Source organism: Prunus mume, linkage group LG7, assembly GCF_029339155.1.
Source record: "Prunus mume cultivar Tortuosa linkage group LG7, ASM2933915v1, whole genome shotgun sequence".
Classification (NCBI taxonomy): Eukaryota; Viridiplantae; Streptophyta; class Magnoliopsida; order Rosales; family Rosaceae; genus Prunus; species Prunus mume.
The window spans coordinates 7,393,695-7,411,632 of NC_142704.1; the positions used below are offsets into that span (position 1 = coordinate 7,393,695).

At 38.6% G+C, this 17,938-nt stretch overlaps 5 protein-coding genes and 1 non-coding gene across 7 annotated transcripts; 3 read left to right on the forward strand and 3 right to left on the reverse strand.

Annotated features, from left to right (window-relative positions):
- Position 1: 1 nt before the first annotated feature.
- APC8 (anaphase-promoting complex subunit 8) lies at positions 2-2,944 on the forward strand. Its single transcript, XM_008241477.3, has 4 exons — positions 2-242; positions 333-639; positions 1,124-2,374; positions 2,543-2,944. The coding sequence occupies exons 1-4, from the start codon at positions 157-159 to the stop codon at positions 2,630-2,632; spliced, it is 1,734 nt and encodes a 577-aa protein (XP_008239699.2). The 5' UTR covers positions 2-156; the 3' UTR covers positions 2,633-2,944.
- A 305-nt stretch (positions 2,945-3,249) lies between these two features.
- On the reverse strand, positions 3,250-4,825 carry LOC103338283 (B12D protein). The gene is made up of 3 exons (XM_008241475.3): positions 4,667-4,825; positions 4,459-4,547; positions 3,250-3,609 (listed from the first exon to the last, which is right to left on the reverse strand). The coding sequence occupies exons 1-3, from the start codon at positions 4,694-4,696 to the stop codon at positions 3,456-3,458; spliced, it is 273 nt and encodes a 90-aa protein (XP_008239697.1). The 5' UTR covers positions 4,697-4,825; the 3' UTR covers positions 3,250-3,455.
- A 131-nt stretch (positions 4,826-4,956) lies between these two features.
- TRNAD-GUC (transfer RNA aspartic acid (anticodon GUC)) lies at positions 4,957-5,028 on the reverse strand. Its single transcript has one exon. It is a non-coding gene; the product is annotated as a tRNA-Asp (tRNA).
- Positions 5,029-5,237: 209 nt separating this feature from the next.
- On the reverse strand, positions 5,238-8,172 carry LOC103338282 (serine/arginine-rich splicing factor). 2 transcript variants are annotated; one of them, XM_089055955.1, is made up of 7 exons: positions 7,410-8,172; positions 7,160-7,211; positions 6,984-7,073; positions 6,277-6,341; positions 5,994-6,149; positions 5,805-5,880; positions 5,238-5,660 (listed from the first exon to the last, which is right to left on the reverse strand). In XM_089055955.1, exons 1-6 carry the CDS (start codon positions 8,079-8,081, stop codon positions 5,824-5,826), a joined length of 1,092 nt encoding a protein of 363 aa, XP_088912081.1. In that variant the 5' UTR covers positions 8,082-8,172; the 3' UTR covers positions 5,238-5,660; positions 5,805-5,823. The 2 variants fall into 2 exon arrangements, with proteins under 2 accessions (XP_088912081.1, XP_008239695.2); XM_008241473.3 differs by having other exon boundaries at positions 5,499-5,639.
- A 3,242-nt stretch (positions 8,173-11,414) lies between these two features.
- Positions 11,415-13,716, forward strand: LOC103338281 (two-component response regulator ARR5-like). The gene is given in 6 exon segments (XM_008241471.3): positions 11,415-11,845; positions 11,961-12,037; positions 12,204-12,281; positions 12,406-12,415; positions 12,418-12,475; positions 13,331-13,716. Coding segments are annotated over 6 exon segments (681 nt in total). The 5' UTR covers positions 11,415-11,682; the 3' UTR covers positions 13,626-13,716.
- Positions 13,717-14,367: 651 nt separating this feature from the next.
- On the forward strand, positions 14,368-17,584 carry LOC103338366 (formin-like protein 4). The gene is made up of 3 exons (XM_008241565.2): positions 14,368-14,544; positions 15,217-16,061; positions 16,190-17,584. Exons 1-3 carry the CDS (start codon positions 14,542-14,544, stop codon positions 17,517-17,519), a joined length of 2,178 nt encoding a protein of 725 aa, XP_008239787.2. The 5' UTR covers positions 14,368-14,541; the 3' UTR covers positions 17,520-17,584.
- The last annotated feature ends 354 nt before the right edge of the window (positions 17,585-17,938 follow it).

Sequence of the window (17,938 nt, forward strand, 5' to 3'; positions counted from 1 at the left end):
CCACCAAAAATGAAAAATCAAATTTGATTTGTGTTTTTGAAAAATCTGAAACTGAGCGCGGGGTCTTGCTCAGTATACCACCGCCACTCCCGGCGCACGTTAGATGTCAACAGCAAACAGTTGCAGCATTGGCTGAGTGACTGAGAGAGCAAATCAATGAGTTCAAAAGAGAACTACAGAATCGAGCTACGAACTGCGATTCGTCAGCTAAGCGACCGGTGTCTCTATGCAGCTTCCAAATGGTACCCCCAAACCCTAAAACCCCAAATTCCAATTCGAATTTCGGTTCTTAGCAGCTACTGATGCTTCCGTCGTTTTTGAACAATTTGCAGGGCGGCAGAGCAGCTTGTGGGTATTGAGCAAGACCCAGCAAAGTTTACTCCTGCAAACACCAGATTCCAGCGCGGGAGCTCCAGCATTCGACGCAGGTTTCGCACCAATGAGATCACTTCCACGCCAGCTGCTGGAGTGTCGTACGTCTCAACTCCGGTGATGGAGGAAGATGACATCGTGGATGGTGATTTTTACCTTCTTGCTAAGTCGTATTTTGATTGCCGAGAGTACAGAAGAGCTGCTCATGCGCTTCGTGATCAAAATGGAAAGAAGTCAGTGTTCTTGCGCTGCTATGCTCTTTACCTGGTCTGTTAACATTCTCTTATATTTATCTTATTGCCCTTGTTTCTCTTTCACTCTTTGCAAATGAAAGTTTTTTTTTACTTCGTCTTTTGTAGATTATAGATTAATTTAGGTGAGATTTATGTGTGCCCATGTAATATGGATTTCATGAGCACATAAATTTTGTATCTTTAGAAGCGTCCAGTCATTATTACCTCAAAGGTTGATTTTTGGTGGGTGCTGCAGTTGGCACGAACTAGTTTAAATAGTGGCGATTCAGTGACGGGTACAAGTTTGATTAGGATGTAGATCAGGCAACTGGGATCCAACATACAATAGATTGGCAATAGGGTAATCCGATTAGCAAATCTTTATCAGTTTAATGGTACAAGAAAAGACAAGTAGAGGTTTCTCATTTGTTAGAAAATCATTGATTTTTATGAACCTACATATTTCATTCCAGATGTTATAATTATATATTTTGTTTCCTTTTTATTGCTTAATGAAGGCCGGAGAAAAGCGGAAAGAGGAAGAAATGATAGAACTTGAGGGGCCCCTAGGTAAGAGCGACGTTGTGAATGGTGAACTGGTTTCTCTTGACAGGGAGTTATCAACCCTTCGCAAGAATGGTACTATTGATCCTTTTGGCCTCTACTTGTATGGTCTTGTGCTTAAAGACAAAGGCAGCAAGAGTCTTGCCTGTACAGTTCTTGTGGAGTCTGTTAACAATTACCCTTGGAACTGGAGTGCCTGGTCGGAGCTGCAGTCCTTGTGCACTACAGTTGACATTTTGACCACCCTTAATCTCAATAACCATTGGATGAAGGACTTCTTTCTTGCCAGTGCTTATCAAGAACTAAGGAAACACAATGAATCCTTAGCAAAATATGAATATCTCCAGGGTAATTTTGCTTTTAGTAATTACATTCAGGCTCAAATTGCAAAGGCCCAATACAGTTTGAGGGAATTTGAACAAGTTGAAGCAATTTTTGAAGACCTTCTGAGGAATGACCCTTACCGAGTGGAGGACATGGATATGTATTCCAATGTGCTATATGCAAAGGAATGTTTCTCTGCACTGAGCTATCTTGCTCATAGAGTATTTATCACTGATAAATACAGACCAGAATCTTGTTGCATTATCGGCAATTACTACAGCTTAAAAGGGCAGCATGAGAAGTCAGTTGTGTACTTTAGGAGGGCACTCAAGTTGAACAGAAATTATTTATCTGCTTGGACCCTTATGGGTCATGAATATGTTGAAATGAAAAACACCCCAGCTGCTGTCGAGGCATATCGGCATGCCGTCGATATAAATCCATGTGATTATCGAGCTTGGTATGGATTAGGACAAGCTTATGAGATGATGAGTATGCCCTTTTATGCTCTTCATTACTTCAAGAAATCTGTATTCTTGCAGCAAAATGATTCTCGGTTGTGGATTGCCATGGCTAAGTGTTATGAAACTGACCAGCTCCACATGATTGAGGAAGCAATTAAGTGTTACCAAAGGGCAGTGAATTGTAATGACAGGGAAGCCATTGCCCTGCACCAGCTTGCAAAGCTACATTTTGAACTTGAACGTTCTGATGAGGCAGCTTATTACTACAAGAAGGATTTGGAGAGGATGGAAGCTGAAGACAGGGAAGGACCAAATATGGTTGAAACCCTTCTATTTCTTGCTCAATACTACAGAGACCAGAAAAGATTTGAAGAAGCAGAGGTCTACTGTACCCGTCTTCTAGATTATACTGGCCCAGTAAGTTGCAACTTCTCTTTCTCTGTACATGTTTGCCTAAATATAACATTGAAATTTAACAAAGATTAAGCCCCTCGAAAAAAAGAAATTTAATGAATATGTGCAAATGTTTCGAATCAACTGTAAGGAACTCTTAAATAACTGTTATTTCTTTGTGCATCGCTACAGGAAAAGGAAACAGCAAAAAGTTTACTTCGAGGAATGAGAATGGAACAATCTGGTGGTCCTTCGATGGATGTTGAGCACTTTCCTCCTTAATTTTAGTCATGATATACCAGATTTATACCTTCTCTACCGGTTTTGACTCAACAAGCCATGACAATCTTGACGTGGACAGATCACATTGGAGCGTTTACTGCTATTTATAGTTGTTAATGAATTTGATTTCTGTAGAAAATTTCGTTTCCTATGTGTTGTTTTAGTCTTCTAGTTTGCCTAGGCGCAATCAAACTAAGGCAGGCTTCTTGTTTGCTCTCCTTTGTCCTCACGATTTGTAAGCTCAGTGTTTGATTGATCCTGGGATGCTTTTATTAATACAACAGTGATGTTCGCTTAGGGTTTGAAACACAAGTAGTGCCCGTTTGTGTTTGATGGTTCTCTGACTAAATCAGACTTGAAAGCTGCATCCACGAGTCTCAAAACCCAACAATATCAAGCTGCCTGTTTGTGCTTGATGCGTTTCAGATAATAAAACTGGTGAAATTAGAAGTAAATTGTTTTACAAAGAACAAGGACAATATCAATCTGCCAAGCAAATGTCTCTTGCTCAAGTAAAACTATGTCTAGAGATATATGGTCTTCAGTGACATTCTTTGTTTAAGACTTGCTCAAGTAAAAATACGTCTACAATGCAAAAATAATGAAACTCAACCAACGAATTAATAGGTAGATGACAGTTAATCATCATCATATATGATACCAAATTTACGTTCATACTGTTCTGCACTCAGTTTATTTCAATCGTAACCCTCATACAGCAGAGGCAAATTTAGCACAACCTCCAAAACTCCAAAGACTGAAAGCAATTAAAGAGTCTCCATCTCTGACATTTTCCTTTTCTTTTAAGTGGTACTCAAAGCATTTAATTCCGGCTTGGATCTGTGAAAAAACCATTGACAGAAGGCATAATTTCTGGCGACTTGTTGCGGACAAATTTCCTCAGGAAATGCTCCTTGTACTTTTCTCCCTCGTCAAAATTCTCCAATATTCCAGCAGCCCTGTTCTCCTTGCTCACTCTGATTTAGAAAGAGCAGAGAGATAGGCAGTATTATTTTAAGCCACAACATCCATGATAGTAACAAAGAGAAGATGATTAAGCAACATTCACTTGTTTTTACACATCCATAATCACACAGAGAGAGAGAGAGAGAGAGAGAGAGAATGAATCAGTAAAACCTATTTGTATGATAAAAGTCATGGTATTTACCATGTGTGCTCCTTAGACCATTATAATCTAACAGAATAAACTTCTTTCATTTTGTAGGAGGTAACCAACAGAGCAAGAAGAAAAAGTCTCACTAACGTGAACCTCTAATCTGGACACTTATAACACCACGCATGTACATAAGCCAATTGAACCATATTTGAATGTGACCAAGGTTGAAGATTTTAAGTGATTTTGACAACAATCAAATTATGTTTATAAATACTTTCTAAAAACGTATGCAGATTAGAGAGGGCATCAGTTCCCATCATTCAAAAGTCGGTTCATTTTGGTTTGAAATATTTATTTGGCCTCTCTACTGATTAAATTTGGACCACCCAATTTGGTTAAATTCAAGCTAACTCAGTAATTTTTTGTTCTTCCCACAAAAGTAACTGACTTGGCATCAAAATAAACCCAGATATTTCCCATGTACTTGGTTATATAAATGACAGGTTTTTCCTTCACAGTCCTCAAAATATTCCTCTACTTTGATAAGTTTCCACACAAAAACCAATCCAATCAACATACAGTGAAACAAACAAATAAAATACAGCTTAGCAAAAATCTAACTCAAAGCAATAAGCTTTGTAGTCCACATGTACACATATATGTCTAGAGAGAGAGATAGAGACTGGGAGAGAGAGAGAGAGAGATATACCTGACTTCCGGGTTGATTGTGATATGGCGGAACAAGCTAAGCCCGCAAATCGCTACGGCAACCCCTGTGGCCGCGAACAGTGGATAAACCTACACGTACAAATACGACATACATCAGATTTACAGCCTAAAACTAAACAAACAAAATCAAAGCCGATCTGGCGCAAAATGAAAGGGAAATTCAAGGGTACGGGCAGATCTGAGCCTACCTCAGGCCTCAACCAACGATTCGGAGCCATTGATTGCGCGTACGGTACAGGGATTTTCTGAGAAAAATGTTGCGAGGGCTTGGAACTGCGAAACAGGGACGAAGACACAAAGACGACCTGAACCACCAGTTTTATATTTGTATTTTTTTCCAATTTTTTAATTGTAGTCCAATTTGATTGGCTGTCTCGGATGCATTGCGTGCGTCCTTCGCAGTCTTCGTTCAGCAAATCAGAACGCGACACGTAGTTCAGTTGAGATTCACGGTAAAAAAAAACATAAAAACTAGGGACGCCGTTGCCGGGGATCGAACCCGGGTCACCCGCGTGACAGGCGGGAATACTTACCACTATACTACAACGACTTGTTGTTCATTTTGTGTTTTTATATATTCTTATATCCTCACAAAGATATCTGAACGGTTAAAAAGAGAAGGGCCGGAACAAATCAGGCTTCAGATGGGTTAAATTAGTCAATTACATTGCCACTGGAATTTGTTTGTCGCTTGGATAGTTTGATTAGCATGCACTCTTCTCAGATAAATACATAAAATATTCAGAGACAAAGTCCGAATTATGAAAACATGTATTGACCTAAGCCAAATTGCTAATAGCCAATGAGAATTCAAATATTCAACCTAACATACATCTGTTACCTCACAATGAAAATCTAGTAAACGAATGTGTTAAAATAATATACTCGTACGGTACATACAATGCCACTGTTTTCCTTGGCCAGAATACAAGGCCACATATATCTAAGACCAGAAAATCCAAATGATATTAATGAGAAACACAACTTTCTGCCAAGGAGCATGAACTTTTGGAATCTCTGTGCTGCTTTTGAGTTTTGAACACAAGGATCATTCAGCATAATTGATAGGGCATTGGATATTCTTGGGCATGCGCAGTTTCATCGTAGTGGAAGCTTCTTCATGCTAATTTCAATGCATCTCCTCCATTATCACTTCCTCCCCTGCGTAAGTTTGCATGAAAACTGAAATCATAGTATCAGAGTGTTACATGAATCCGTGTCCATCCATTTGATCACTGTATCTGACCCCAACCATCAACTTGCTTATGACTAAAATCAGGTCATAGTGATATCTACATCCAAAATATGAACTGGAAAAGAAAAGACCTAGCCGAAGCCATCCATGTCAATTCCTTTTGTCACGTATACGGTCACGCCATGAGCCTTGTTTTTTCGCAAGTACCTAAAAAATGGCAGCATATAAATTTCAACTTTTATCTGAGTCCTGAAAGAACCCCACCCCTACAAAACAATATTTCCCTCTTTTTGCTTAGCAAGAAACAGTATTCAACTTACCTTATCACTCAATAAGCTTGTAGGTTCACTTTCTTTGTTGTCCCTTATATCGTTCTCTGCCTCAACCTCACTATCTATCATAATGGATGGTGGATTATCTGATGAACCGAACATAGCCTCATCATGAGCAGTTTTGATCTTCTCCTCCCTTTTGTTCTACATAGTGGTATTCAAATGAGTAACTTCAGAAACTATGGAACTATCACCTCTCTCAAAACAAGATTTCAAGACGCAATCTGGAAGTCAATTGAGTTACTGACAGCAAAAGATTAGAAAGTCATACCTCAATCGCAGAAAACCGAAAGCTTCTCCCAATGTGCTTAACTAATGCTGCATCATCTTCAGCAACTACAAAGATGGCGAACATGGACAATCAGCTCAATTAGATCAAATCAGACAGGGTTGACAACATGCAAGCTACCTAGATCAGTATGGTAATTGATTGATCCAATGCTCTGCTAATTGACCACTTAATTATATTTCTGATCTTGGATATTTATATGCCATACATATTGTAAGGCTATGGAGCAATCAGAATGCAAGCTTGAAACAATAATCTCTAGTTACAAGTATGGCCAGGCAATAAGATGCAGTGGCCATTAGTATTGTCTGAGAGCTCCAAAACTTTGCACGACATGTAATATATTAAGAAGAAAGGCATGAAAGGCACACACAGATGCCCGAACAAAGTTTATCTGATTCTCAGATTATGGACATCTATAGAATGGAAAGTAACATTCTCCACCTGCAAATATAACCAGGGTTTCTCCCTAAATGGTAAGCATAAAGATGATTAACCAACCCACTGAAAAAGTTGTGGAAAGCCACAAATATCTTATAATGGCCGCAATCTTTAACTTTTAACTTAAAAAATGACTGCAATGTCAGATAGACCTACGCTACAAAGGACAGAACTACAAGCAGAAATAATGCCAAGAACAAAATTCAATCTTTACTTTCTAAAACAAAGTGTGGTCATAAATGTTTAACCTTCAACTTCCTCATCATCAAGTGGTGCATCTTTGTTGAATTCAAATCTTTCCCAACCAGACCCCATGCCCTTCGTCATATCCTTCTCAGCTGCAGTCAAAATAACAAGATGGTTATTTTGCACAAGTCCAAGTGAACCCAAATACTAGAGACTGGTTCTTAAGACCACAACTCACCAGTTTCAGCAAGTTGAAATTTCATCTTCGCTTTGACTCTCTCGGCTGCCGACTGTTGTTCATAACATAAGAAGGGCTTGTTATCATACTTGACAATTCACATCTAAAACAATGGACAATGAGTGACTCATTCTACCACTTAACTTAATAATTCAATGTCTCAAATAATCTAAAATTGATAAAGGCCTAAGCTTGGCTCCAGCCATTGAGTGAAAATAAGTAAAAAATACAATTACCAATCTAAACATACCATTTTATCATAGCCTTGAATCAACTTTGAATAATCAGCAGCACCATTTCTCTCCTTCCCCATTTTACCCTTGCTCTTCTCCAAACCCCTCTCTCTCGGCGACGAGCTCCGACTCCTTCGCTCCTTTCTCCGATCCCGAGGTGACAGACTTCGACTCCGGCTCCTCCCTTTTCGTCTTCTACCTCCATCCGAATCGCTCCCAGACCTACTTCTCCTTCTTCTCTCTCTATCTCTATCCCTATCTCTATCTCTATCTCTATCTCTATCTCTATCTCTATGTCTCTCTCTGCTCCTACTTCGCCGCCTCGAATGCCTTTCTCTGCTCCTGCTCCTGCTTCGCTTCCTCGAATGCTTACTTTCTCTATGTGAAACCCTAGGCGGTTGTTTCTCTTCTTCTTCTTCGGCCAGGTCGGGCTTCTTCCTCTTGAGCTTGTTCTGTATGGACTCGATTTGGGCTTGCTTTTGGAGCTCCGACTCCTTTTTCGGGCTAGAGGCCTTGACGAACTTGCTGAGGAAGGAAGAAGACGAATAAGGCAGCGCAGAACCGCGCGCAGGGGGTTTTTCGGAATCTGTGGTTGCAGAAGAGAAGCCCAGGCCTTGCTTGAATCTGGCGGCTCCTTCGCCGCGCCGAGTCAACTCCTCGTAGTACGCCGCGGCTTTTGCCTCCTCCATTTTCAAGCTCGACGGTCAGCAACGGCTGCTGGTCCGAAGTGACGGCTTTGGGGCCCTGGTTCTTTTGCCCGCTAGATCGGGACCTGGTTCTTTCGCTGTGTTGCAATGAATCGGCGTCGTTTTGATAACTGGTCCTTTGGATCTTTTTAAGGTCCATTGGGCCCGTATGGAACATCTGGAGCCCAACTCCAGATCGCTTAGTTTGGGCTCACTATTATTTAGTGCACCTTATCCGTATTGTTATGTGTAATAACTAATTCCAAATCACAACTCAAATTTTAGTTATCATTTTTTTTTTCAACAGAAGAATTAGAAGTCTAGGTCTTTAGAAAAAACACAAAAACAAAAAACTATTTAAACAATTGTGCTGCTCCATGATTAAGAGTAGTTAGCCATGTATCCGAAGTTTTGTGTTCGATTCATCTATCTTTAATATCATTGTCATATATCCGAGGTTTTGTGTTCGAATCATCTATCTTTAATATCGTTTGTATAAACAGTGCTAATTGAATATGCGAGTTAAAGCTCTTGACCAGGATAGTGTATTCAGTCCCTTGCCTCCGAATTCGATTTGCTTTTTATGCTGCATCATTTTTAAAAATAGGTCAAAGTCCAAAGGCGAACAAAGTGTGTGGCAACGTAACGACGAGGCTTTAGTGTTGGGCCCAACAGATCATACAGTTTTTGAAAGTAGAAATAAAAACTGCGAATGGAACACTGTTGTGCAGTGTTTTTGGCACCCTTGATTTCACTTCACAGCTGGGACCAACACAAGGGCAGCTAGCTCAGCTAACCAGAATATTTTGAGGCAATGCAATGATGATGCTGGCATGGCTGAGGCTCTGTGGAAATCCAAAGTTGATCAGCTGGAAGAAGAAGATCAATCGAAGCTCAAATTCCAAAGGCCACCGAAGTGGCTGGCAAATCACAAAATTTTAGTTTTATTAATACAAACAGAAAGAGAGCGTTTGTTTTGTTTTGTTTTGTTTATTGAGATCTGACTGTTCACGCAAATGGAGGTGGTTGTGCTCAGAGATCATGCAATCAATCAATCTTAGCATTTTTTAGTGGACCCCACTTTGATCTCTGCCAAGATATCCCGTCCGTACAAAGTAAAATATATTTGGGGGAAGTGACCTTCTCTTCTCCTCTTCTTCCATGGCTCGCAACAGGTCACAGCAAACCCCAAAGCTTTTGGCTTTCCCAATTTTGACGCCGCCGGTGTGGGGACATGAACTACTGTTATCGATTTATTCAATTTCCAACAAAACCCAAATCAAAGAAAATACAAATATAAACAAAGTTCAAGTCTTTTTTATCCGTCAGTGCAATTTAACATTTGACTTAATTCTGTTGACCTGTTGGTCAAATTGGAAAAGAAAGGTGGTAGGATCACAGGCCTGATTACATGTCTCAGATTAGCAGACTGAAATTGAAGGACCATCATGAAGAAGATGAAATTGATTTCATCCATCTTTGACTTTATACGGTCATATCAGAGCCATATATAATGTTGTGGGCTACATTAAACCTGTCTTCTTTGTCTTTTCACTTTATTTGAGAATAAGGATCTTATGTGGGATTTGGGTTTTGGTATTTTCCCTTGTGGGTGTGAATTAATTTATAATTCAAATGAATTGGTTGTAGCTTTATTCCTGTGTTCGAGATCTTAAGTTCGATTCCTTCCTTCTCCAATATTGTCGGTATAAAAAAAATATATATTCATCCATTACCTGTATTCTATTTACTTACTGCTATTGGTTATTATGCCACTTCTCTTCTGAGGTCAGACCAGACCAGGCATTCTTAGGCTCCACCAATATTTTACACCAAACATTGAGCCAAAAGCAAAATATTATATACCTAAAGACCGACCTTTATATTATCAAAGAACCACGTAGTGCAGCATTAGTGGTGAAAGCTTAATCTTTCAGGAATTGAAAAAGCAGAAGGCTTTGAAAAAAAAATAAATAAATAAATGAATGCATTCAATAGGATCCTTCTCGACGAACCCAGAGGCTTAATCCAATACTTTAATGGATGACTGTCTTGATTAGCGGCAAATTTAGCAAGAGTTGGAAAGGCAATACGTCCTTTCACAAGTTTAATATTCTCTCTTAATTAAATGCTCAGATATAGGAGATCATGGTTAGATTAGATGATCCAATCATGTTAGTCGGTATGTGTAGCTAACCTATACCAGTAAATGCCTTGCAAACGCAATTCTTAGATGATCCAAGATTTTGAGTGGATTTGATTATGATATGACCATGCTCTAAAATCAATCAATTCCTTGCATCTCCAACCGAAGTATCTAAAATGACAGCTGTAAATTTCAGCCTTTATCCAACATATTTGACAATTCTCCCAAATATTTCATTCATTATTACAAAATAAATGTGTGTCGTAATCAAAGACTAAAATATCGATAATATTGACGAATCGTTTTTCGGATCTAGAATATTTTGAAAAATATCTATACACATATTGTATAATTATCAATAATATCGGAAAATATCAATATCGATAATTTCTCACACGCTTTAACAATATTTGGCCAAAATATCGTTATAATATTGAGATGATGAAGACAATAAAAAATATCGCTTTAAGATTGTGCTTATTTTTACTTTCAATACCGGGAGTCCAAATCGTAAAACTAAAACAAAGTATGTCTTTAGCATAGTTAAAGCATAATTCAATACATTAGAGGAAGGAGGGAGTCGAACACATATCCTACCTTTCTATCATTAGTTTTTTTTTTTTTTTTTTATAATGAACTGTCTCACATGCTTATATCAACCAATATATGGCTTCCAACTCATTCAAAAGTGTTTGAACAAATTTGTTATTTTTTACTTAAAAACATTTGCAAGATTTAATAAGAAAGTTCGATGGAAGATATGGCTTGAAGATTTTCCCATGGACCAAGTTGGCTTTGAATTTTCAATGTTGAAAGCAAAACATGGATTCAAAGTCAAATTCCTTCAATGATAGTAAAAAATTAAACTATTTGTTGTCTGTCTTTGTGTTTTTTTTTGGTCTGAATGCTCGTTGTCTGTCTAGATGCACATAGGTTTGGAAATTGCATGAGAAAAAAGAGGCACCATGGGATTCAGCACACTGAAATGGAACTGAAACAGAGCAAATATAAATAATAAAAAATTTAGAAAACAAAATCACAATAAAATTTACAATACAAATAAATAAGGATTTATTTTTATTTTATTTTTTTGACGGTGACCATTGTGACAAGTTAACACCAATAAATAAGGATTGACAGGACAATGGACAAGTGGGGGTGGGGGTGGTATAATCCTCTATGCTAGATTTGCAAAGAGAAAACAAAATCTCACAGATATATTGGATCCTCAGAATCTCAGCTTTAGCCTTTTGCCTATTTAAAGCAAAAAACCCACCCACCTCTCTCTATTTCCCCCTTCGTACGCCTCTCCTCTATAAACACTCTTCAACGCCTTCCTCACATAACCAACGCTTCTTCTTCAAAAATACTCTGCTTCTCTCTGTTTTTTTATTGTTTCCACGCGGACCCATTTCAGCTGACGCGCTAAATACTCCTCTTCAAGCTCTGCAAGGCTCAATGGCGATGGCCAGTGAGGTGTTCAGGCCTAATTTGCCCGAAAGTTTTGAGCTTTCTGCTGATTCTCAGATGGGTTCTGGGGAGCTGCATGTTCTTGCCGTGGATGATAGCCACGTCGACCGGAAGGTCATTGAGAGGTTGCTAAAAATATCATCTTGCAAAGGTATGTGGATGGCTCTGGTTGGTTTTTTGATCATTTTTCTTTTTCTCGTTTTGGGAAATGACGTTTTTGATTGCTTGGTGACTGAAGCATGTTGCAAATTTGTTCTGTTCTGCAGTGACGGCTGTTGACAGCGGGACAAGAGCTCTGCAGTATCTAGGATTGGATGGGGAGAAGAGTTCTGTGGGATTTGATGTAAGAAAACTTGCGCCTTGAAAATCTGTTTGGTTCATTTGTTGTTTGCTATAAGCCTATATGCAAATGCAAGTTCTTTTTAATAAAAGCCACCAAATGGAAAATGAAACGTCTTTTTCGTTTTATGGTGGTTTTCTGACGTTTGAGTATTTTTGTGTGGTTACAGGCTATGAAGGTGAATCTAATAATAACAGACTACTCAATGCCTGGGATGACCGGATATGAGTTGCTGAAGAAGATCAAGGTTAGCCCTTTAATTTTTATTTGAAATAATCAATTAAGGCGCAGAACAACAGATAATCCATAATTAAATTCAAAGTTTATCATGGCAATTACTCAGAGATTTATTGTAATTTTAATTTGAACAGGAATCTTCAGCTTTAGAGAAGTTCCGGTGGTGATCATGTCATCAGAAAACATCCTGACCCGAATTGATAGGTATTTTCTTGGACCAAGGATTTCTCTCTATTTTATACTTTGCTGGCACTTGATTTGTTTTGCTAATTGTAAGCCTTGGATATTATAATGTTGAAAAATCCATATAATTATTTTCTTTTTGAACATTCAGGAATTTTGATCCATATTTCATTTTTTGTCCCATTGGAATTAGGATTTTTGTGGTCTAGATCAAACATAGCAACATCTGATTAGTTTGCCAGATCTTTTGTTTAACTTTTGATTATGCTTATGATCTGCAGAATTGATCTTTCTCTTAATGTACCAAACTTTTTTAATAGGAGATGATTGGTGTTTTGCCTCAAATTGTTGAATGATTTGTAGACATCACAAGGATTGCCATCAAATATTGTGATGTCATTTTGCTCATGAATCTTTTGGGGATCACTCAAATCTTATAAAATAAGTCCTCACATGGCTTGTTCAATTATATTGAATAACAATAATAATAGTTATTATTATTTCTGACTATGAATATCAAATTCTAGGTGAATGTTTTTCTTTAATTGTTTTATATTTTCCAGGAATTAATCACATCTGTTTTTCATCATGGGTGCTGGATTTTTTTAAATGCTCATGTATGGGCCAACTTCAAATGCCCCTTCATGAGCCTAATGGGCAAAATTTGCCATGTTCAGATTTCATGGGCATACTTTTATATTCTAAAAGATAGTACTCTAACGTTTACCATATAAAGCATATTGAATTCAACAATTATTGTTTACCTTATAACGTAGTTTTCCTTAATTTGTACCATATCATTTGCCTGTTATATATTAAATTATTCTCTATATGAAGCTCTTTGACTGATCGTTCTTTTACCACTGGTTTTTACAGATGTTTGGAGGAAGGAGCTGAGGAGTACATATTGAAGCCAGTGAAGCTTTCAGATGTGAACCGCTTGAAACATTTCATGATGGGAGGAGGAGAAAGAAGAGAAAGTGAAGAGAAGAAGATTCACAAGAGAACATTTCAAGTTGACTACAATGCATCATCACCTCCCTCTCCTTTACCGCAACTGTCTCCTTCGTTTGCTTGCAGTCTAGCATCATCTCAGCTACCGTCTTCATCGCCATCATCGCCCTCGACACGGTTTTCGTCAAAGAGACCTAGATTGCACAAGACAGATTGATATTGTCTGCCATTATTAGGATTTTGTAACTTCACGTTCATACACAGTGTCCCCATTTGGCAGTATAGAGAATTTCCTGTTTTGCCACGTATGTTTTCTTCCACAACCTTGTGTAAATTTGCCAACATATAACTTCCACCCTGACCAGAAAAGAGAAAGGGGAAAAGGGTAGACAGAGACGTATAAGCAAGTCTTGGGATTAAAAGGTTCTTTCCTTCCTACTTTTTGTGGATGTTGGAGATGGAAAATCTCAACACAATCAATGGAAATCCCAAATATTTTGAGGGGAATATTTTGCTGTCTACTGATCTTTGTTTTCAACCATTCAATATCTCGTTGTCTGTCATTTTTTTTACCCTTTTGAGTTGGAATCATTTCACGTGCTTTACTTCTAAATTCTACTATGGTGCCAAAAGTCTTGTCATGGGCCATCATGGATCCACCAACTTTTGAAGATTTTAGCTGAACTTGTTAGTATACGATCTCAAAGCTCACCAGTCTGTCTCTGTGATTTTTGCTTTAAAGACCAGCAACGAGATGTAGACCCTTAAAATCATTAGCCTCACTAGTTTTATAGGGGCCCATTAAGATTCATCACATCTTGGTTTCTCCTCCTATGCTCCTCCTTTCGTTTCATGGACCACACAGGATCACAACCCCACATCTGATCAAATGCTTCGGACCACAGTAAATCATTAGTGTTGGTTTTGTTTCGTGTAACTTTTTTTAGTATAAACGATAGTTTAAACTACAAGAGATTGAGCTAGACTACATTTGCGGTTTTGTTAACAATTCTTATATACTTGTTTTTTGGTGTAGGCACTGGTTCTGTTTCTTTTTCTTCTTCCATTTGTGTTCAGCTGAACAGCTCTTTGATCTGCTGAAGCCATTTGGCAGCTTGCAGGCAAGTTCTCAAATGGTGGGTCATGTATGAGATTTTGGAATGTTTGTTAATTATCAGACTCTTTAACTTTGTTAATAACGATTAGCGCATTGTATTATCGTTTTTAATTATAAATTAACAATCAAACAATGCTAATGATAGAATATACTTTGGATGGCATACCAAGTTTTTCACTCATTTGTTATTTCATAAAACAAGGAAGATCACTTATTTATGATGTCAACAAACTCTAATTCAACAGCTGCAATTGTAACTTTCGAATTTAAAATCATTAATTAATGTTGATGCATGGAAATGATATACAATACTGGAAATGGACGGCAAACATAAATCTCACACCCACCATCTGCCATTGCTCTATGCATGATCTCAAAATGACAGAAAAGCCTACAAGGCTACAATACAGTATCTTCTTCACTGCAACTTGTAGTTACATTTTCCCAACAGGGTCTTTGTAGGAATTTTTATAAAACGAAACCAACCAAGTAAACAACTACCTTCATTGAAACTGTCAACAACCAAACACCAAAACACAGGAATTGAAGTTACTCAGCATCCAAAGAACACAACACCACATTAACAAATAAACCCTGTGTTTGGTTCTTTTGGAAGCCTTTTCTTCCAAGAGCTTGTCATCTTACTGCTTTTCTGAGAAGTTCATTTCCAGATAATTCTCTCGTCTCTCAGGTGCCAAATCCAGCAATGCCACAATCTAATGGAACGGTACTTGCTGAGACTATTGCAGCAACAGCTGCAGCCACTCTTGTTATTGCTGGAATCTTGTTCTTCCTATACCGATTTCTTGCTGCTCACCGCCTCCTAAAAGGCAAGACCAACGGAAGTTTTCGAAGAGAAGAAGTTGTGATGAATCGAGAAGAATTTAGGCAATGTGGTGCGAATGTGAAAGGGTTGATTGTTGAGGAGAATGGGTTTGATGTTATATACTTTAGAAAATTAGAAGCCGGACAGCTTCAAACAAATCTTCCAAGAGTAATGTTTAATCCCAGTTATGAAGATGAAGAAGAAAAAAGGGTGGATACTAAAGGAGAGAGGCCTGAATTGTCTAAGCCATCTGATTTGACCAATCCTGATAAATTGGCAAAACCATATTCTCTACAACCTCCCAGACCTCTACTTAGAACAACTTCAACATTGATATTGGAGAAGCAAGCTCCACAATCACTGCCTCCTCCACCACCCCAACCAGCAATAGATAAATCTCCACCATCACCACCCCCACCACCACCTCCTCCCCCTTCACTACGGATGCCACCACCGCCTATTCTGGCAAAAAGGAATCCTTTACCACCTGCTCCACCTCCTAAGGTAGGTGGTTTGGGTTTATCACTAAAACCCCCACCTGCACCTAAAGGCAAAGCAAGCAATAAGTGCAGGGCAGAGGCTTCCACAGGGGAGAGCTCAAAAACAACTGGTGTTGGGCAAACAAAGCTGAAGCCTTTGCACTGGGACAAGGTCATGGCTGCTGTTGATCATTCAATGGTCTGGGATCAAATCAATGATGGATCATTCAGGTAAACAAGTCTCAATACTACTACACCATTTGGTTTTTCATTTTTGTAGTTTTTCCTCATTTGATGCCATGGTTTTTCATCATTCAGGTAAATAAGTCTAACTATTCTTTATGTGCTTAAATTCTCAGATTTGATGATGAGCTTATGGAAAATTTGTTTGGATATACCACCATTAAAAACCAATCCTCTGAAAGAAATAACCACTTGACAGCTTCAAACAAGTCTAACTCTGCCCCAACATCTCAAGTTTTCATCCTAGAGCCCCGAAAGTCCCAGAACACCGCAATCGTGCTAAGATCTCTTGCAATCTCTCACAAAGAAATCGTAAATGCCCTCCTTGATGGGCAAGGACTTGGTACTGATACACTAGAAAAACTTACAAATATTTCCCCAACCCAAGAAGAAGAAGCTAAGATCCTCCAATTTAATGGCAACCCAAGTAAACTTGCAGTTGCTGAAGCTTTCCTCTTCCACATTCTGAAAGCTGTTCCTTCAGCATTCACTCGTTTCGATGCAATGCTTTTCAGAGCAAACTATGACCCTGAAGTCCTTCACCTCAAGAAGTCCTTGCAAACACTTGAAATGGGGTGCAAGGAGCTAAGAGCTCGCGGGCTCTTCCTAAAACTTCTTGAAGCGATTCTCAAAGCTGGCAATAGAATGAATGCTGGAACTGTCAGAGGCAATGCACAAGGGTTCAACCTCAGTGCTCTTCTGAAGCTATCTGATGTCAAAAGCACTGATGGAAAGACTACACTACTCCACTTTGTGGTTGAACAAGTAGCACAGTCAGAGGGTAGAAGCTGTGTGATCAATCAGAACTGCAGCATTGGTCGAAACACTAGCCAAATTATTTCACTGAATTCGGATAACATAACCGCTGAAGAGAGAAGAAAAGAGTTCCTAATAAAAGGGTTGTCATTGTTAGAAGGGTTGAGTATTGAATTATCTAATGTAAAGAAAGCAGCTACCATAGAATATGAGAGCTTCATCCATATGAGCTCTACTCTAAGTAACCGCATAGCTGAAATTAAGAAACTTTTGACACAGAGTGGCAATGCTGAGAGAGGTGGATTTGCAAGAGAAATGAAAGGGTTCTTAGAAGAATGTGAGGAGGAGCTTAAGGTGGTGAGAGAAGAGCAAACAAGGGTCATGGAGCTTGTGAAGAGAACAACAGAATATTACCAAGCAGGAGCTTTGAAAGACAAAGGAGCACCACCACTTCAACTGTTTGTTATTGTGAAGGATTTTCTAGACATGGTTGCTCTTGTTGGTACAGAAATTTCAAGAAAGCTACAGACGAAGAAGAGTTCTACAATGACTGTAGGATCTTCCTCACCTCCTCTATCACCTCCTCTATCACCTTCAACCATAACATCAAACAAGTTACAAAACTTCCACTCACATTTCATTTCAGATATGTCATCAATATCTTCCAGTGAATCAGAAGATGGTTTCTGAAGTTGATGTAATACAAAACATTTTTCTAAAGACTATTTATATTCTTTGAGTTCTTTTCCTTTTCCTACATTTTCTCAGCAACCCAGTTGAAAAAAAATGCCACAGATTCCAACTCCCCATTTATCTGGATAACTTGCAAGCTGGGTTTTTTTCCAAGTCACCCACCAACAATAAAAGTGGTTTTTTTCTTTTTGGAAGAACTTGACCTAATTATGGGACAACATACAATTTGTTTTATAATTAAGGACAAACTGAACCGTGGTTGGGTAAAAGCAAAACGCTACCGTCGCACTGAGCTTACAACGTATAGCCGGGCGGCTATAGTATTTTAATACTCGTATTGAAATAGTATAGCCGCACGGCTCTACTATTTAACGGAAAGTACATGGCAAATCGAAATCCCCCGTTTAACACTAAAC

Coding starts and splice junctions, on each gene's coding strand:
- LOC103338283 (XM_008241475.3), bottom strand. CDS start 4,696: ATGGCTCCGAATCGTTGGTTGAGGCCTGAG. Junction 4,548..4,666: donor ATCGTTGGTTGAGGCCTGAG/GTAGGCTCAGAT, acceptor TTGTACGTGTAG/GTTTATCCACTGTTCGCGGC. Junction 3,610..4,458: donor ACAATCAACCCGGAAGTCAG/GTATATCTCTCT, acceptor TTTCTAAATCAG/AGTGAGCAAGGAGAACAGGG.
- APC8 (XM_008241477.3), top strand. CDS start 157: ATGAGTTCAAAAGAGAACTACAGAATCGAGCTACGAACTGCGATTCGT. Junction 243..332: donor CTCTATGCAGCTTCCAAATG/GTACCCCCAAAC, acceptor AACAATTTGCAG/GGCGGCAGAGCAGCTTGTGG. Junction 2,375..2,542: donor TTCTAGATTATACTGGCCCA/GTAAGTTGCAAC, acceptor GCATCGCTACAG/GAAAAGGAAACAGCAAAAAG.
- LOC103338366 (XM_008241565.2), top strand. Junction 16,062..16,189: donor ATCAATGATGGATCATTCAG/GTAAACAAGTCT, acceptor TTAAATTCTCAG/ATTTGATGATGAGCTTATGG.
- LOC103338282 (XM_089055955.1), bottom strand. CDS start 8,081: ATGGAGGAGGCAAAAGCCGCGGCGTACTACGAGGAGTTGACTCGGCGC. Junction 6,150..6,276: donor TTCGGTTTTCTGCGATTGAG/GTATGACTTTCT, acceptor ACCACTATGTAG/AACAAAAGGGAGGAGAAGAT. Junction 5,881..5,993: donor CAAGCTTATTGAGTGATAAG/GTAAGTTGAATA, acceptor GCCATTTTTTAG/GTACTTGCGAAAAAACAAGG.